We start from the raw sequence: 20450 nt of genomic DNA, 5'->3' as shown, positions 1-20450 counted from the left end.
GAATTGAAAATTTGTAGCTTGCATGACTTTGCGTCTTCAGGGGGTTGTTTTGTAGATATCAGTAAGTCATGAAAAACATTACATTTTAAACAGAATGAAGACACCTTTCAGGTAACTCCTTTCTGGTAACTCCTGCAACTTGGCTGTAAAACTCCCATATGTATCACAGAAACTCATGAGTATCAGCAGTCATTTTTAATATGTATGTGTTTTTATTAATCCAGACTCTTCTGTTAGTCTTCTTTAATGCATCTTTATAAAGGCTAGAACTACCTTAAGCATTTCCAGGGGCTGGTATGTTGTAATTTTTGGGTCTAGGAAGAGGTAAAGGAATATGTGGCAGGTGGGAGAGTCAACCATGAAGATTGTTCTGTATGTGGTCAGTGTTCATTACAAGGAATATTTTCAGGGCTTTGTCAAAATGTAAATCTATAAGTAACACTTGGAATATGTCTTCAGCATTTTTTTTCCTTCTATGAGTGTCCCAGAAAATGAGTCTCTCATTTCTTCTATTCCAACTTCTTTTTTGCTGTGCATGCTGGAAGTTGAAGGAAATTCTGAGACCTGTTTCTAGTTTTCATAAAGTTACGTGGATCTGGGCCTCTCTAAGGTTGTTTTCCAGTTTTGAAGAGCTTTGCTTTCTACTTTCTTCCATGTAATGCCTGTGGACACCAAATGGGGAGGAAAGATGGGAAGAGAATTTGCCAGATACGCCAAATATTGTGTGGCAAACATTCTAGAAATTCCACGGTCTCCAAGGGCTTACTTATTACCAGGATGGTAATAATTTTCTGTGAGTGACTGTACATAATTCCATAGCAGAGCCAGGAACTGCAAACAAAAATATGACTTTATTCTCCTAAAACAGCATTGCTTTGTTGAAGTCACACCAAATATTCAGAAATTCTTAACCTCTTACTGCCTGTGAAGATGAATCCATAGGAGTTCTAAGGAATGATATGGCAGAATATGGAAGAGTCAAGCTATAATTCTCTAAGTCAGTGTTTTATATGGATATTTTCTCTGATGCAGTAACTACAGTGTAATATGCAGCTGGCCTGATTTTAAAGTAAAATTCTACAAAAATAAACCAGGATAATTAACTATCACAACAATTTAGTAGAGGAAATGGTGGCTTTTCTTGTATTTAGGGTTTTAAAATGTATTGTGTTCCTTTCTAAAGGGTGAGTTTTAGTACAAACCAGTTTAATGGTTTGGGCCAGGAACCTCTTGGTTGAACTCCAAGGGCTGCATTTCAGTTTGGGAATTTGCTTAGGAAATCAGTTCCGTTCAGTGTTTTCATTAGCAGTGAGGAGGACTGAATACAGAGTAGCTTATAAAGTATGCAGATGACACCAAGCTGTGAGGATCTGAAAATGCTTTTCTGTATCAGATCAGAATTCAAAATAAACTTGGCAGATTGCAGAGATGATCTGAAATCAGCAAGATGAACTCGAATTAAGTGAAGTGCCTCATGATGTATTTAGGAAAAATAATTTAGATACACAAATTCAAGACAGGCAATACCTGTTAAGAGGAACAACAGGTAACAAGGTTTACAGTACACCGCTGTTACAAACTAAGGAAATGTAATTCTGGAATGTGTGAAGAGGGATGCTGTGTCTGTAATGTTGGGTAATTACTCCAAATTAGGGCTGGTGAGGTCTGAGTGGACGTGGTGTATCCATGTTTGGTTATGGCTTCTAAAAAGCCTCTGGAAAACGGCATCACTTAGGGAATTGAGTTTGCCTAAGTTAAGACAATGTTAGTAACAACCATCTGATATATAAAGATTTTAAGGCAAAAGGGAGAAGGACATTTTCTCCATATTCCTGAGTGAAGAATTAAGTGAATTTTTTGCTATTTGTACTCACAGTGATGAGGGTTGTGTTTACAAAACACTTTTTGAAGCCTGAACCCCAGAAAAAGCCACCTTAGAGGTGTTGTAGAACCTACTTTTCAAGGAGAAGTTATACAAATCTGTGCTGGGTGTACCTTCCCCAGCCCAAGGTGGGTAGGTGATGCCTTTCAGCACATGTGTCTGTAAGTCTGTGCAGGAGATGGGAGTAGAATAAATAGCTTGAAAAATTTTTCTCTGGAAATGTCCTGGAAATGTGGAATGGCCGCTTTTAGTGGGAAAAGCTGCCCACCCTGTGGGGCAGACTCAACAGAGCCTTATGGAGCTGCAGCTACAACTTGGGATTGTGGGACTAGAGAATTTCTGAACCGAAAATCCATTTCTCTCTCATACGCATACACCTGGTTACGGAGATCACAGAAGAAGAACATGATTCATAGCTACTGACTTTGCCTCTTAGTCCTAACTGTGAAGAAACTATTTATTTATGTAACTTTCTTCCCACAAGAGTTTCCATTAATTCTGTTGATGGAAGCATTTTTCAGCATTACGACACTGAAATAAAGCACAGAGCTTTAAACCCTTCTCTGCCTCCAAAAGTGAGAAAGGAACACTGGTGGGAAACTGACCTTGAAAAGGCAATGCTTTGGTTTCTTACTAATTTAGAAATCTGAGTTAGTTTGATGCTCTAATTGCAAATTATATTTTTTAATATTTTCCTTTATCAACCTTGATAATTTAACAAAATTTACCAACTGGCAAGTTTCAAGTACTTTCTCTTCCAAACCCTTTTATACCACAACACTGCTCCTAATCATCTGTGAAAAAGCTGCCATGCAACAGAAGACTGGGAATTGCTAACAGTAATGATGGAAACTAATTCAAACCAGGCCACAGGTAGAAGCTTTTGTGAAAGCAATCTGCATCTTTTCAAGCTGGTCAGGCTAGAATAGTCTTTTAGAAAAGCAGTCTCTTTCATTCCAGAGGAAGCCCAGCCAGTTATCCCTGTACCCAACAAGTACCTAATGCACAGGACAAAAAAGGAGGCAACAGTGGTGTATTGGGTCGGGAAAGTTTTAGCCAAGTTGGCCAACATTGCCTTTCCCTTTGCTTCCCTGCCCGTGAAGTGCTTCACAAGCAGAGGTGCAGTGTGAAAACCCAGGGCACTTCCTCTGCCAAGCTTTGCCCATGCTCTGACCCTGGTTTTCCGTGCCTCTCCCCTGCTGCTCTGGAGAGTTGTCCTGAGAGCTGCGATCCCTTCCAGAGCTGGCTTCCAGAGGCTGCAGGTCCACACTAATCTCGTTACAGTGCTATTTTGGATGCTGTGATTTAATACTCCTGTGGGGCTGCCTTTCCCTAAAAGAAGTGATGCAGCATTTTTCGTAAAGGGGTAGTAAAAGGTGAGTGACGAGCAGTGTGAATCATGGCATAAATCATTTCAGGCACAGAAGTGCAGCTTTCACTCCAGAGGAAAGATATTAGGAAAGGATGTCAATGTTTTAACTTTTTAATTGCATCTACTTGTTTGTTGCTGCTCTCATTCTTTTTGCTTTTGGCTCAATTATTTCTCCCTAAAGTATGCTGCTTACCTAATAAGTTGACTAAGCTTGAAAAATTGATTCAAATACATACTAAATAAGAGCTTGTGAGCTACAGTCACAGCAAGCAACTCCTGAGTTAGTTGGTTTCTTTAATAGCACCCTGTCTTACCAAAAATACCCCAGCTATTTCATCTGTCTGTTGTTCTGTTCACAGCTTTGTCAGCATCTAAACTTTATGACAATCTAAATAAATTCTAAACTTTATGACAATTTAAATAAATTTAAAAAACAAGCCAAACTCCCCAAATTTAGCACTGAAAATAAACAGTGGTTCTCTGTGTGGAGGAAGGTGGCTTGTTCCTTGCCTGCTGCTCTGGCTTAAGGCAGGTTAGAAAGGAGCTGTTTCTGTAATGTGTAACAGCTGACGCTGAAGACTTAAGTGATTTTTTTTTTCCTTTGGCCAGCATTAATTATCAACAATCTTGTAAGCACAATAAAAGGAATGAATAAGTAAAGATTCTTTAAGAAGTAATTTAGATTCATGCCTGTTGTTATTTACAGGCATTCTAGAGAAGAGGCTTAATGTTAGGTTGCAGAGGTTCACAGTACATGCGACTATAGTGACAGAAACACTTTGCATGTTATTACATAGGTTCTAGAAAAATCCCTTTCCCCGATCTTGTTAAGGACTCAATCTTGAACAGGACTATGGATGTTTTTAAGTTAATATGCTGTGAAATCAGCAGTACTCCTAGTACTGCACAATTCAGGAATATGCATGTGTCTTCAAAGGATGAGACCTCTGAAAACACATGCAGATCAACAGGATAGTTTTGACTTTTTCTCAGATTTGATCCAGGGCCAAACTTTGTTGGTAAGAAGAAAATGAATTTATATTGGCAGAGCATGTACACAGTCATATCTAATACAGTAAAACCTGGGTAGGTTACAACACTGAGTTAATACAAATTAATGCATTTTGATAATTGCACATGGAGTGGATAAACAGAGAGTGATCAGAGAACACCACAAAATGGATGTTCTGAATTTATCACTACTGTGTCTGTATCAGGGACTTACAGTGATGTGTTGAATACAATTATTTTTGGAGGCACTGTATATTGTGTGTCCACTTCCTGAAGTTGTTTATTTTTGAGAGGAGAACTGGGTTCGCCAAGTTAGAAAGTGTGTGTATTTATTCCACTTCAGAGAAATAAATATGTTTGCTGCTGTTCTACAGCTGAGAGTGAAGATTCTGTGTGCATGGGGACTAGAATAAGTACATAAACTCGACTGTGAATTAGGAAGTTGCTTGGTCTCTAGAGGTAGAAGTTCAAGGCTCTGGAAGACTTTTCTCATTATTTTCTAGGGTGTACCAAGGTCTGCTGGGCAATCTAGAAGGTTAACTTCAGGTACGCTGAGATTCTAGCAAGTTTTCTCCCTCCTAAATCCTGAGTCATAGGAGCTTGGGAAGCAGCCAGGAATTTCACCAGACAGGATAGAGTTTTTTAAGCATTGCTGTGACTGAGATCTATCACGGACTTCCAGACGGGCATTTACATAAATGAAACAAAAGATAGGAGCTTTGTGCTCTGAGTATTTTCCCCTTCTTATGTTCTTTTATGGGTTTTTTTTTGCTTTATCCTTTTTTTTTTTGTCTGTTTTAGCTCTTATTTTCTTTACTGAAAGCATTATTCCCCTCTTCCATTTTGTCAAGAAAAGATAAATTTTAAGACCTCGAACAGGAATACAAGCTATTCAGTTATGCTACGGTTGCATAATAAAACCCTGAATTAAATGTCAGGGTTATAATTATTACTGAAGAATGCTGTCAGGTGAGACCAGGTAACTCAAGCCAGGATAAAAAAGGTGGTATAAATGACTATATTAGAGATGATGTTCAAAGAAGGCATGTTAGGGTGAGTTGTAGCAGGCAGAATGATTGATCAGGCTGTTGCGATATGTTTAGTTTTAATTTATTGGCAGGTTAATCTTAGCTGAGAGCATTTGTCTGGCAGTTTGTGTCCTTTCTTTGGTCTTTGTTTGCCCCAAGGCCTCTTGCTGTGGCCGAGGGGCTCCGTGGGTCTGTGGGCAGCGGCTGGAGCCGCCCCTGCTGCCCTCGGAGTGCTGCTGTTTGCCTTGGTTTTCCTCGTCCCCATCCACCCTCATGTAGGTAAGGAGGGAAATAAGGGATGTGCTGCAGCGAAAGGGCAACCTCTGTGTTTACTGTCACTCCCTTTCCCCTCTGGAAGCGAGGGAATTTCCATGAGTGCCACTGCCACCCCTCAGTCCACCATGAGGTGAAAATGGGCCTTCCTTTGATCTGATTTTTGTTGTGTGGGCCCTACTTGTTTACCCTGCAAATGTATAGGTTGCCCCTGTTTGCAATGAGATTCTTGGAGCGTGGGGGTGAGGGAGCAGTGGCCATCCCACACACACCCAGCAGCTGTTCCTGGGACCAAGCTGGGCAGCAGCTGGTGTCAGCTCAGAGGTGGGAAAACGTGGTTAGGTTGTGCAGTTCACACATCCATTGCCACAGGAACTGTTCCTAATGCTTTGGTTAATTTGTCCTTTGTCTCAGCACAACTGGCTGAGGTCCAGCAAAATCGGTCCTGGAATAAAATTTCAGCTTTTACAAGCTCTGTAGATTTTTAGGGCGCAGTCCAGCAATATAACTGTGTGCATGTGAACAATATCACTGATTTCAGCAGGGCTGTTGATGCGTTCTTATTTATATATATTTGTTCTTGTCTGAGGCTGTAACCAGTATCCATCCTCTGGAATTCAGTGCATGTCATGTCCTTGCCTCCAAAACCCGCCCTGATGGCAAAGAAAGAAATATCAGCAATTTCCCAACAGTTTCCACTATAAAACCAAGGTTTTCAGCCAGTTGTAACTTCACCCAAATGTAATTGCTCAGTCCCAAATTTCCTGTGCTAGGTATGGTGAGCAAGGCTGATTTTTTGTGTAAGAAAATCTTGGCTGAAATGTTTCTGTCACTAGGAAAAATGCATTTGGGTTTTTTTTTTTTAAATCTTGGAGGAACTCTGCTGCTCTCATATTTTGGAGCAAGAAATGCAGCAGAGAGCTTTCTGGTCTGAAAGCAGCTACTGGCATTAGCAACAAATGTCTTTGCCAGTACCCGGGAATGCAAATAAATTTGATCAAATCATGAAGTTCTAAAAATTATGTATCAGAAGCAATATTCAGTACAATGCTGTATTAGAATTTGGCAGCTGAAGGCTGTCTATATTGAGAACATACTTTTCTGTATAACTCCTATATGTGAAACCATAGAAAAGTGGATTTTGCCTTTGTTTCTGCCACAGAGCAACTGGGCAAGGTTGGATAAGTCATTTAGGAGTACTAAATTGGTAATTAATTTTGTGGTTTTCATTCTCTGAGTGCCTAATTTTGAGACAATTGAGGTCAGATTTTTCTTTCACTTACAAGCACTGTCAGTTTTCTGTGTGGAATGACCAGTTCCTTCTCCTAACCATGATGGAAACCATCTACCTGGGTAATACCTGAGGGTGTGCTGAGAGCCAGGAGAACAGGCTGATCATGGCACATTGGTTCCAGTGTTTCAGAAACCCTGTTGCCAGGAAGTTTTCCTTCACATAGATCTGAGATCTGCCCTCTCTCAGGTTATTGGCTCTACTAAACACCCAGCTAAGGTTCCCCAGGCAGCTTTGGGTGCAGCACTTTTTGACCTGAAGGTTGGTTTTTATGTGTATGAAGTGGTCAAGTGTGGAATGTGCTGAGACTGAAAGTATTTTGCATCTGAAGATACTGTATTTTTATTTATGGCTCAGTCAAAATAAATTAAAATAATCGATGATTGTTTTGAAAGCAAATTACTGGGAGTACTATATATCTACCATGGCAAGTGCTGAAGAGATGAGAATGTCTTATAATGCCAGAGTGAGTTGTGTAAACAAGGGTATTTATATACTCAACAGCAGCAAATCTCTGAGAGGGTTTTTTGTTGGGTTTGGTTTTTTTCTTGGCTGAGTCTCCGCTGATCCCACTTTATCCCAAAGGAGGAGGAGGAGGAGAAAACTAATGTTCCTATCACACATGTTCCATTATTGATTTCCATTCCAATCCACCCAAAGTCTTCTGTGCTGGAAATAATTAGACTCTGGGAACAGAGATGAAGCAAAAATCTATACAATGCTGGATTGCCAGAAATGAAGACAAGGGTGCCTAATTAATGTTGCATATAGAATGCCTTTTGGATGAATGGGCTTCCCTTTCTCAGAAGCATCTCAACAGCAGTCGTATCACAAATTTGCTGTTAATTAAATGGTGTTCACTGTGTGCCTGTAAAAATGGCATTGAGGAAGAAAAACACTGGACAGCAGCAGCATCTTACAAAAGCTCTGCAATTAAAAGGAAAGACTGTGAAAAACAAATTTGCAGCCTTCATACGGATAGCAGGACATTTTCTTCCATATGGATTTTCTCAAAGCTCCAAAAGGAATGTCTGGTCACTGCAGAATTTTGAGCATTTCAGAAGTTGGACTGGAAGTGTGTTGGAAGGGTTGAGGGTAGGCAGAATGTTCCTGGGAGCTGAGGCAGGATGGATGAGAGCACAGCTGCAGCCTGGCCACGGCATAAGGGTTGTTTGGGAGGAGAGTCAGTGTCTAGAGAAAGCCACCAGGTTAAATTTTCTCTGCATGAAAGGTGAACTGAAGGTGATCTGAGGCTGTATAATGCACCTTGGGAACTGAGAAGGCAGATCTTTAGGCAGAATCTGAGTACGCTGATGGAAAGGCTTCACAACAGCCCCCACTATGAGCTGAAATACCTGGAGGGAAAAACTGGAGGGGATCTGAACCATCTGAAGCAGGGTAAGAGAATAATGTCAGCTGCATTCATAGGCAGATAGCAGCAGTGGGGTTGTTGGTGCTTCAGAGGTCTCCGTAGTAGAGGGATTCTGGGACAGCTCTTCTCATCCTGTAATTTGCAGGCCACTGGTACCTCCTCTCAGCCTTTAGTTCTCTCCTTTTATCTCTATTCCCCCCTTGCTCTTCTAGATATCTGTTGTGGCCAATCTAAGTGATACAACTGCTCTCTGTGTATTTCTGCAGAATTTAAATAGCATCATTCCCTCCTTCTCTTTTTTCCTATTAATGCAGAGGAAGTTTATCCTCTTTAGGAAAAGATGGAAAGCATTTTTTTCTAAGAAACTAGAGAATGAGTAAATCCCAGGCTCCTCACTCGAGCAGATGGATTCAACTGATGAGTCTGTAGGAATCTTCCTAGGCTGGGCATTAAACTGCAAGAACAGATGTTTTCTGATGAAATTCTAGTTGACATAAATATATTTTTAGCATGGATTTGAGAGAGGGAATTATTTTTCCCTATATAGTAGATGCTGTGGTTCTGGTTTAGGAATTTTATGAAATAATTTGAGTGCAGGAGAAAGGTACTAATAAAAAAAAGAGATTTTTATGACATTGTGCCTTCTAAGTCCTCTCTTTTCTTCCCATTTGGGTGCTTAGCATTGTCTCTCTCTCCTCTCATTCTGCTTTAATAAGCGTTTTTCTCTCCAAGCTGTTGGCTCTGATGCACACCTGAAATAGGTGCACACACAGGTTGTGATTCCTTTCCCCATTATTGCATTTTGATTCTGAACTCCAGATTTAATCTGTCTAAATAATCCACTCCTGGGACTAAAGTCAACTACTAGAACTTTTGGATGTTCAACAAATAGTAAGGCATTACAATGATTTAAATCAAATAACCAAATCCATATGAAATACACTACTTGTTATCTTTCCAACAGATTGATTTTCTTCCCTGGATCCATTTTAAGCTGCACTGCAGTTGCTAAATCAAAAATAAACTGAGTTTTCAGTCTAGGGGTGTGTTAAGTCTGTGATTTCCATTACATCGCAGCGTGCTGCATATTAAAAAATGAAAACATGGAACACATCTTGAATACAGAATTGAAACGGATTTTCTGACCTAGTCCCAGTGAATGGGCTCTAAAGTGCTGGCAACGACTGTAGCTCCTGGACTGTAATTATCATTTGAGTTATTTCACAGTGGTAGGAGACTTTACACCTGTGGGCATAAGTGGGGACAGGCTGACACCAGTGCTTTTTGAAATTATTTTGGATAAGTGGGAAAGTTAATCACGTTGGTGCAGCTTGTTACCCTGTTGCATGTTCGTTAGAACATAACCTAACAAAGTATTTCAAAGCATTTTTTGACTGTTAACTGGAACTTCAGGAGACTGTGAAAACAATTCTGGTTTCACAGAAATCAGTCCTGTTCTGTTTTCTTCAGCAGCAGCAGCAGCTCATCTCCACAGCATGTATTTTGAATTCTCTTGAGCTTAGAAAACATCACCGCTTGCTCAGTCCATCCAGAATCAGACTCCTGGGGCTGTTGCCCTGAGTTAAATGGATCTTATGTATTTCAGAGAAAATGGAACTGGTACGGAACATAACCTGCCTTTCTTTTTTCCTGCAGCTTGGCTTTACACCCCCGAAAAAACATTGTGCTCACTGGTGGTGATGACCGCCTGTGGAAGACGTGGGGCTTCCCTGATGGGAACATCCTCATGACAGGGGAAGGTCACACGGATTGGCTCTCAGGCTGCTGCTTCAGGCCCAGGTCAGTGCCCAGAGTCCCTGAACCAGCCCTGCTCCCTCCTGGAGCTCCTTCATTCACTGGGCTGCTCTGCTGCCTCTCTGTTCTCAGGGGGCCCCGCACTCCCTGCTGAATTCCCAAACGTGTAGATAAAATGTTCCTCTGCCTTTCACAGTGTTGACTTAAGACTGATTGCTTTTAGTATTTTGTACATCTTAAACTCTGTCCCCGTGCCAGTGCACATAACAAGGAGTAATAAGCTTTTCAGGTCTTGCTGTATTCATTTTCTCCCTGTTGGTGCACTATGGCAAACACAGTCCCATTATTAATAATACGGAAAAGTTGACTTCTTGTATTAGACATTATTTGTCGTATGACTAAGAGTATTTGGAGTACCTAGAGAATAAGAATATGAGCTTTCCTGCTCTTTCATCATATGGATTTGAAGCTGAATTAATAAATGAAAGTGAACACTGAAAATAAAAATTAAATATTTAAGTTACAAGGGTCATGGAAATAGGGCAAACATGGATTAGATTTTTTGGCCTTTCTGTTGAAAAATAGGACACCATTTTACTCTCAAAACTAAAATCCATTTGATAAGGCTGAGCTTCTGTATGTTGAAATTACTTTGCATCAGATTTGTGAGGCAGCAGTTTAAATAGAGTTCTTTACTGTTAATATAATAAAGGTCTGCCAGGCTATTCACCTGAGGCTCGGTTATAAAAGGAGCATTATTAAGCCTTCAACCTTGTATTTTCATTGTGTTTATTTTATGAAGCAATATTAGCTCTCTTCTTCATGAGGAGGAAATGTATCCTATTTAATTTCATGGTTCCTCCTGATTTCTGAGTTTGTAATGAGCTACCAAAAGCACACACAGTCATCTAAACACAAGAAAATCCCCTCCTTCTTTTCAAAACCTCAAAAACAAGGAGTCACACTTTCTGGGATGAATTAAACATGCACTTACTCTTCTCTTGCATCACTTTCTCCTATGAGAAACAGGCTTTTTCTTAAGAAGCTTGTGTTTCACAGTGTTCTCTTTTTCATGTGTACGTCCTTAGAAATAATTACATTTAAAAGAAGAGGATAATATTTAACTTAAATCATTTCATATAATACAGGAGGAGGGAAATGGAAAACTCAGCTTCTTGCTTTAAGGTGGTAGGAAAATTTGTCTATTGCTGCATGACAGATTTCAGAGTTTGTGAGCGGGGGACACAGTTTAAACTTGCAGATAAACAGAATGCTGCCTTTACCTCTTACCTGTTGTGAATATAAAACTTAGCACAGGGGAAGAAAGGGAAATACAATTAGAAGAGCATGTTATCATTTATAAAGCTGCTGGGCATACTAATCAGATTTCGATAATGCATTGTTACCATGACACCCGCTGACTCAGAGACTCAAAACTATTTTCTCATTAGTCTTTGACCAGAATACAGTCCTTTCAATAGGCTTTCCTATTTCTCATTCAATCATTGAAATTAAAATGAGTTGAGGTACATCATTATTCTCTTGCAGTATAAATTGACTCCTGCTGAATGCTCTGGAGTGATTCAAAAGCAGTGCTGTTAAAATATTGTCTTCTGTTACTGCATAAAATATATAATGTGGCAGAATACATTTAATCATAGTTTTTTGAGGGTTTTTTGTTTGGTTTTGGGGGTTTTTTTGGATATGAGACTCATATATCTGTTTTTTCTGGAAGTAAAACCAATTAAGTAAAAATGAAGAGTCTTAATAGATTTTTTGTTCTTTTTCTGGAGTCAAATGTAGATAACCTCTAGTTTTGTTCCCATTAAAGATTTAAAATTATGTTCACCCCAGAAGTGGAAAAGAAAAATATTTTTGTGCCACTGGGCTATTAAATGGTGATCTGGGTAGAACTTCCAGAGTTCTACAGTTTTTCATGTTTGTCCTCTGTGAGATCATTTCTCCTCTGTGTTCCTTCTCTCTGTGCAAAATCAGGTCCAGAGCAATCTCCACTGCTGGTGTGAGAAGTGTTCTGCATGCAGCCACACACGGGTCTGCTGTCAGATCATCTTGGTACAGCATCATACGATAACCCACACACACCCTGATGGCCAGGCACTAATGATTTGAGGAGAATCCAATGTAGAGCTGTGATGTGCATTTACCTAATGCTTCTGCACATGCAAGTGACTTAAAATCCCAGAAATCTGGGGTTTTATGTGCTCACAGAGTATTACTTGAGCAAGGGTCCTTCTCATGGTTATCTCTGTGCCACCACCGTGTAAATAGGGGTGTAAAAAAGCTGCCAGTCTCACTGGTAGCTGGGAAGATCTAGAAACTTTGGAGCTAAAGTGCTGTTGGGTTTACATGTCCTCAGTGTCTCCAAGAGCCATGAGAGAATGTGGTTCTAGGAAGTAGCAATAAGAAGGTAAATGTGTGTTTTAGGCTCTGGACCAGATGTTACAGAAATGAGGATTGTCCTTTGAAGCTTTCTCAGTACTGATGTACTGCAGTGTCCTTAAGGATCATCACGGAGCCTTAGGGGCAAAGAGTTGTTGGATGGAGGAGTTTTCCTCCCCCCACTGACAAGGTGCTTCATTCCACAATGATTTTTTGCTGAAAGCCACCTCTCTTTCACTTGTGATCAAAGCAGGGTGAGGTGAGAGTGTGCTGAGGCTCCGAGGCTGCCACTGTGTCGCTCCTGGGTTGGCACGAAGGGTCCAGTGTCCCATGTGTTCTCCCTGCAGTGGCTCCCAGGACAGGAGATGAAGGGCAGCAGCCTGGCTTTGTGCATGTGAGGAGAGCAGAGCAGCTCTCTGCAGATCTGAGAGTAAAACACTGCCTTAAGCTTTTAAAATAAAAGTAAGACTTCAAACAGGTCCTGTCATCTGCAGCATGCAGCAGCTGGGAGGAGGGAGGAGAACAGTGCTTCCTTCTTTGAAACTCAGGTGACACCTGGTCAAACTTCAAAAACAAACAATGTTTTTACTCTGGTCTGGCTGAACACTGCTTTGCAGATGAATTAGCTGTTTCAAGCTTCTGTCACTGTTGAAAAATTTAATATTTTTCAGCTTGCCTTTTCTAGATGTGAAGGAATGAGGGAGTCAGAATGTCCCCTGTCACAGTCATGCACAGAGACTTCGTGGTCAGAATCTGGAGAGCTGGGGAAGAGCTGTTGTAGTGCACCTGTGGGTGCCAGGTGACTCAAATAGTTGAAATAACAGACAAAAATCTGCATCTTCTGCCAGTTTCCAGAATGAGCTGAGGATGTTAATGCTGTACCTTTAAGGACCATACTCTAATTGCACTAAGATATTTCATGGCATGTACTAGATTTATTTATCTTTGTTACTAACCTTCCTGGGTGGCTTAAGAATCAAGCTCTGCAGCATAGCCGAGGTGTGTGTTAATGTCTGATAAAATCCCAGTGAGCAGTAAAATACTGTATTCTTGCCCTGCATGTGTGCTGGTACAATATGTAATGTCCTTAATATATTCATAAATATTAATCAAGTCAACTCTTCTAAAATGTTTGTAGCCTTTTTCATGCAAACATTGTCTGGTTCTGTGGAATACAATAAATTTCTGAATTGAAGAGAAGTACAAACTGTAGGTTCTAAAAGCTATTTAAAACTTGCTCTGAAAGTTGTCAGATTGTCAAGTCCTTTGTAATGCCCTGTTCCCCTAAGAAAGAGGCAGAGCTTCTGCTGTCCTTTCTATTGCTATTGCAACTCCCACAGTTACTGAGGAAAGAAATCAAAACTGTTACCAATTTATTATTATATAACAATTGCTACAGCAATTACCTTTACTGTGCGGATTTTCTGTAAGTTCTACTGCTATTGGAAAACCTGGAGGCAGGTATTGCTTCCTCAGTAATTAATAAAAGAAATTAAAGAAGAGATAGAATAAGTAGATTCATGCATCAAGCATGCAAATAAAGGCATGTCATGTTTGATACCCCAGAAAAATGTGCCAGTGAGGGGAAGCAAGAGAAAGATGAGGTGTTGGACTGAAAGAATAACCCATGTTCTTCCTGGGTGGTGTTTCTTGAAGCTGAAGGAGGTGATGTTACTCAGTTGGAAGCCTGTGCATGGATAGAGGAGAAAGACAACCTTGTAGAGAGAGAATTTGCAGAATATATTGAGGATGGGTATGAGGAATTGGAGAGAGATTGGATGGCAACTCCAGGTGGGCTTGAATTCACACAAGAAGCTTTTAGGGGAATTCTGTAGCACATGGGAGCAGGCTGTGGGTGACTGAGCATTGTGTTGGCCTCTCAAGACCAAGTACAAAACGTTACTGACAATCCAGCGTGGGGAAAAGGGACCAGAATAATGATATTTGCCCAAAGTTTTCAAGAGCAGTGACTGATAAATATGGAATTGTGTATGTAAGACTCGATCAGAGTGGAAGTTATTTTCTCATCATACAAAAACTCTTAGAACAGTTTTTATAAAATCTTTTTAAAAAGCAAATTCCTGAGCAGAATTGATGTCAGAATAAACTTTGAAACTGAAATTAGTTCTTACTCAGGTAAGTTCCTAATTTTAGTTTTTAGATTACTTTCTTTTTTTATCTTATCATTTGTGAAGAAGCTATCCAGAGATGACTTTGTGTGGAAAAAGGATAGACAGAAAAGAACAGTAATTGAGGAAGGGAGGGAGGGTGTGAAGAAACTTCTGAGGAGTGATGGAAGCAAAGGCCAAAATTCAGGAGGGAAGGCAGTCCCAGCAAAGGGAGGCAGCTGGTTTTGATCCAGCCAGGCTCAGATGTTCTGAGGCAGCAGGCACAGGCTGACACTGCTCCTTGCTCACTGCATCTCACAGGACTTGGTGCATGGAGGGAAACATTGAGGAGCAAAAATCAGACTTGACAGCTTGGCAGGTCCAGGCACCACTTCAGAATTTCTCAGTGGACATGCTTTTGTAGTTTGAGAGCCCAAAGTGCTTTGATTATCAAGGTGAATTACAAGGTGTGCTTCTTTATTCATCCCCCACCTCTGCTGCTCTTGGCTCCCCACAGACTGTGCTGCTGAGGAGGGTCCCAGTCCTGGGAGGTGCGGATGCATCAATCCACACCAATCTTCTTGACAGTCATAATCTCCTCAGGTATCAGTGTGTGGTGAGAAACAGCTGCACCGTATGAAGAGAGTCACACAAAATCTGCTACTAAAGATAAATGACTGCTTTCTTGTTACAAATTGCAAATAATATTTTTTGAATAACTAAGATGGTACAGGGCCCACAAAGCCTCAGCAAATGTAAAGCACTTGATGCCATACTGAGAAGAGGAGGTTCTTTAGTCACAGTAGCAAGATAATATAAAAAATTCTACTAACATCAAATATATTTCTCCTCATACTTTAGTAATTCCTAATGCCAGTCCTAGATTCATTTTTATTTCTATGAGAAGAAGCAGGAATTATCTATTATGCCATTTTGTTTAATGCACTGGCTTCCAAGATTTGATGCTGTAGTTAGTTAGTGAAACTAGGGGGACTTACAGAACAAACAGTCACTGCTGCAGTTATGATTCCAGGATCTACAAGATGTTGCTACAATCTAATGTTTGTTTTAGTGAAATGCAGCAGCATTTGTCTGCACAGAAACTGTAATTTAACATTGAGCAGTGGGATTTGACTACACTACTGCAGGCTCTTTCTTATTAGAGACCTTCACATATACTTCTGGGCTCTGTAAAAAAATCTGTCCACAGCAAGAAATGAGGAAAGGTTTGGAGTCAGTGATTTTAAAGTGTTGGGTTTTGGTATCACCCATCTGTTAGAGCCACTGCCCAGGCTGGGTCAGCAGTCACACCAAGGTGACACTGTACATGTAAACCAGCAGGATCAAAGGAAGCTCCTGGAGATATCGAGGAAGGAGCAGGCTGGAAATGCAGCTTTGTCAGGGACTGTTTCAAATCCTGGTATGGAAAAGTTTCCGCAGTGATATGCTCAGGGGCCCTCCTGTTTGTCGTGCTCCAGATTGTTTTTCTGGTGGCATTAGAGCTGTGTGTGCTTTTGTGGGATTACTGCCCAATCCTACAAAAGTTACATGGGCCCTGGGCTGATGCCATGAAGATTTTTGCCTTTTCTTTTATACCCCTGTTATACCTTTTACAGCTTCTGTATTCCTAGTGCTTTTTGCCTGCATTCTTGGACTTGTTTGTCAAGCTAAGAGACTAAACATTTTAGAAGCTTCGTAGCTAGGGGTCAGTGTGCCCCAGACCCCAGGGTCCTCTCCATACAGAACACATTCTGTAAACCAAGATAGAACCATCCAGGGGAAGGTTCCTTGGGGAGGGGGGCTCACTTGAGCCTCTCCTTGGGGAATCTTTGATAGATATGCTAATTAGTAAAACCTATAATGTTATACCCAATGTTGGGGGGGAGAGACACAGAGAGACACGGACACAGAGATAGATTCGGCGGGGTGCATTTCAACGCACATGACCTGGACGTGTGCACCTAAGGATCCTTAAAATAAATACCAAGGTAAAATCCCTTTTCCCCTTCTAACAGTGTTTGACTCTTGATTTTAAGACCAGGCAAAGGCATCAGGGCCTCCCAGATAATTGACTGTGCAGGCACTGTATGGCTCTGCAGTGCACTTCCAGCTGGTCAGGTACTTCTAGAGGAGTCGAATACTGAGCACAAACGGCCCAGGTGGGCAGGAGATGTGCAGCACATCGCAGGGATGTGTTCTGTCTGCATATTCAGGGAACTGCTGGATTCATGATGGACAGCACAGAAATCTTGGAAGTGGTTTTATCATCAGTCAGTGTTAAGATTAGAGGGTTCCATTAATTGCATCTTTCATTTGGAGAGCGAGGAGCTGAAGCAAGGCAGAACTCAGTGGGTGAGGCTGCTCAAGGAGCTGCTGTGCTCACCTGGGAGCCAGGGAGGAGGAGAAGGAGAACGTCAGCCTTCACCCTCTGCCTGGCCACTGAGCCAGCCAGACCAACAGTCCTCCCAGAGAAGGGATTTGGAGATTACTGGTAATAAAAGGTCCATGGACACTGAGCTACAGAACACTTCTTCTGCTGGCTTTTGGACCTAATTCAGGCCTCACTGCAGAAACAGATGAGTTTTATTTATCCTTTTACTGCTATTGATAGCTATGAAAGAAACATGAGAGAGTCTGTATGTTCTACTTAGGACTTTTGAACACTTATTTAGTGAAAAGGCGTAATGATTTAATTTTTTAGAGGGTGTTGAATTCCTGTGTAGTTCAATAAAGCCTTTAGTTACCAGATTACATATTAAATTTGCCAGTGGTAAGAAACTTCTTTTGAGTGGCACAATTAATTTTCAGTCATCTAACTGGCTTTATATAACACATCATATTTAGCAGTTGTTAAGGTGTTTTATCAAATTGAGCTAATACAGGAGTCAAAAGAAAAAAAGTTATATTCATTTATTCTGCAAGGAAAAGAACTATTTCAGAAGTCTTTCATTCAGTTCCCCTGTGAACAGTGTTCACTGTGTGCATGGTGTTCTCAAGTATAGCAAAATTTTAATTTCAAAAATAGCTTTATTTATTTCAAAATCTTTGATAAGCTTCATATTTTTTATACAAGGAAGCAGTCTTAACATCATTCTCTCTCAAGCTTACAAAGCCTACTATTTTTACCTCACAAATATGTTTGGGTGGGCATTAGATTTCCTTTGGGATTCTCAATCTCATTATTTTTATCAATAAAAAGCCTCTGCTGGACAAAGGAATAAATCACATATAAATGAAATATGAGAGATTACATGAGAAGCTCAGCTTTGCTTAGTCTAATCCAATATCTTTGGCCAAACGTCTCAATGTCAAAGGCTTTATAAGTATTCTACAGGATCAGTCTGGCAAAGAGAAATCAATAGCCAGGTAATGGATTTGATTAAAATTTTTCCCCTTCCACCCACTCCCACAAGCCAAATGTTTCTACCCATACTAATCTCTTCAGGCACATGGAACTGTTGGTTATTCTCTGTGGGCTTTTGAGATGTAAATATATACATAAAGTATGTTTTCATTTCAGAGAGCTCTGCTAACTATTGGTATCTATTTCAAGAAAAAAGTGTGTGTATCTCATTTTAATTTTCTTTAGAGAGCTCAGTTCTGCAACGTGCTTTTGGAAATATGGACTGATAACAACAAAAGATCCTGATTCATTATCCAGAAGTTGCCTTTTTTTCTGCGATTCCTGCCATGCTGAGGAGAATTTCCTCACACTGGGTGGGGTTCCCAGATGTCCAAACTTTTGGAGATTTTCTTTGTTGCCAAATCCTCAGGTGTCTGCTTTACCCCATCTTCTGGCTCTGAGGTGGTTGCAGTGACAGCCCACGTGCCATCTAGAAGGTTTGCCTTCAGAAACATTTCATAATTAGGCCATTAATTACGTTCTCCATTAGTGTTCTCTAAGGATGTTACCTCTGCTTGAAAGAAGTAGTTTCCCCTGTCAATAGAGAGATCAAAAAATGTTCCTATTGCATGGAACCTTAAGAGTCTATCATTATATTGATTTTAGAAAGCAAACAGTGTGCAGTTCCATAGTGTGGTTACTGAATAGGCTTCTCTTTTCCGCCAGAATGACCAGGCTTTGATGAAAAACTACCTTCGGCTTGTATTTCTTAGTTGGTGGAAATACTGACCACTCTGAGTTAGTGATTCACTAATAATATCTCCATTACAATAATTCAGCAAGCAGCTGGAGAGAGAAGTGCTGAGGACAGTTGGAGAGAGGAGAGGGAGGAAGCGGCTGGCAGGAGCTGCAGTCCTCCTACTGAGCAATTCAAATGTGTATTTGAAATAACTACAGGAAGAAAATCCATTGTAATAAAATGCTGCCCTTTGCTGAAAGCACTCTGTAGGTGCTTTCACAGGTGGCTTTACACACGTACTGAACTTCAGCACCCATGGTTGAAAACCTGTTGATAAACTAATGCCATTTCTAGTGATTAATTTGCAGCCCCTCCATCACAGGTACAACACATCTCTTTAAAGGCTCTTTAAAAAATGCCTCCATCTTCATACCCACAATGTGTGACCTTAGATACAGTAGAAATCCTAATGGGGATAAAAAGTTAGCTAGTCTTTGTGTAGTATTATTTAATTTATTATTTAATTACCTTATCTCCATGATTTATCATTTATATGTTATGCTTGCCTATAAGGTAAGGTTTTCAAACGTACTGAATTCTTAGCTTACATAGAAATTATGTTATTTTTCTTAAGTGATGATCTTGTGCGCTATATTCTCCCATTATCTGAATTTTAGACCTGAAAACAGACATATTTAATTTTGGGAGCTTTAAACCAATCTGGTATCAGCTTGAAAAAACACTGTGATGATCAATTTCACAAAACAGGTGTCAAGTTTAATCTTTCTCTTTCTGACAAAAGTTTATTTAGTTATTCAGAATCACTATTTTGATGTAATTGTTTTGACTTAGAAATTGCAAGGAAACTTTCTGATCAGCTGTGTGGGTAATTAGATTTGGTGTTTACTTGAAAGAAAGAAAGAAATTTCTCTATGATAACCACTTTGATAGAGAAAGGGTGGAGGAATAGGCAGTTGAAATCTCTTTTATAGAGTATCAATAAAATGGGATATTTTTAAACCTATTAGTTCAGCTTCAGTGAAGCCTTGAGTTTGTTCTCTGAAAGTATTGCAGAAATTTGTCTGCTCTACAAGGAGTTCTTGGTTTCTCTTCCTGCACATCTCCCTCATTTTAAGTTCCGGCAGCTCTTGCTGCCTGGGAGTCACCAGAAGCAGTTCAGTTTTGCTGATCATTTATTTAGGCTGTGAGAAAAAACTGTTGTTTACTGTGGTGGGTTCAGATTTTGAATAGTTTAGGTTTTCTTCTGGCTTCATCAGCATTTTGTGCTGGGGAGCTGGAGTTGCAGAGGGAGCTGCCATCTCTCCAGGGCTGGGGAGTCTCAGTTCACTGCTCTGATCCTGAACGTGTTGCTCTCACTCTGTTCAGAGTCGTTATACACGTCAAAACATCTCTCTTAATAGAATCTCTTGTGTTATGTTTCTCTGAGTGCAATTATAATCTTGATGCCTTTAACATCCTTGGTTCATTATTGCTTTCTTCTGTGCAATAAAGGCAATTGTATTTTCCCTCAAGTCTGCTGCAAGGGTTCTAGTGGAGTGGCTGAGGCGGTATCTGGGTTTGTTATATTGTTAAAATGAGCCTTTCCTAAAGTGCAGCTGTTAAAATAACAAACATTAGTGTTAGAGTTGACTAGAGAATGGCAATTCAATTGAGGCAATATCTAAGATATTTGAATTGGAAATAACCCCCAAATATTTAGAGTGTTTACAAGATTTTGTCTGGAGCACAAACTCCAGGTATGAATCACAGTCATTTATTGTGTTTCTTTGTTTCCCCTCAAGCTGTGTGGCTGCAGTAATCTGGGGAATTCCAGGTACAAAACAGTTGCCATGCACAGGTAGCAGGAGAAGTTGTC

At 40.4% G+C, this 20450-nt stretch overlaps 1 protein-coding gene across 3 annotated transcripts in view; it reads left to right on the top strand.

The window, feature by feature from the left end:
- Window positions 1–20450, top strand: part of SPAG16 (sperm associated antigen 16) — a 359065-nt gene that overhangs the window by 158633 nt on the left and 179982 nt on the right. For 2 of the 3 annotated variants that reach the window (XM_042035375.1, XM_042035378.1), the window contains exon 11: window positions 9886–10029. The exons of the other annotated variant lie outside the window; for it this stretch is intronic. In XM_042035375.1, coding sequence (XP_041891309.1) covers window positions 9886–10029 — 144 coding nt within the window. The remainder of the gene's footprint in view (window positions 1–9885; window positions 10030–20450) is intronic. 3 annotated transcript variants of the gene reach the window in all.

This window comes from Corvus kubaryi, unplaced genomic scaffold (genome assembly GCF_017639235.1).
Source record: "Corvus kubaryi isolate FWS band 111438036 unplaced genomic scaffold, C.kubaryi_AGA036_p1.0 37383, whole genome shotgun sequence".
Lineage (NCBI taxonomy): Eukaryota > Metazoa > Chordata > Aves > Passeriformes > Corvidae > Corvus > Corvus kubaryi.
Note: the sequence above shows the minus strand (reverse complement) of the source record. Positions and strands in the feature narration are given on the sequence as shown.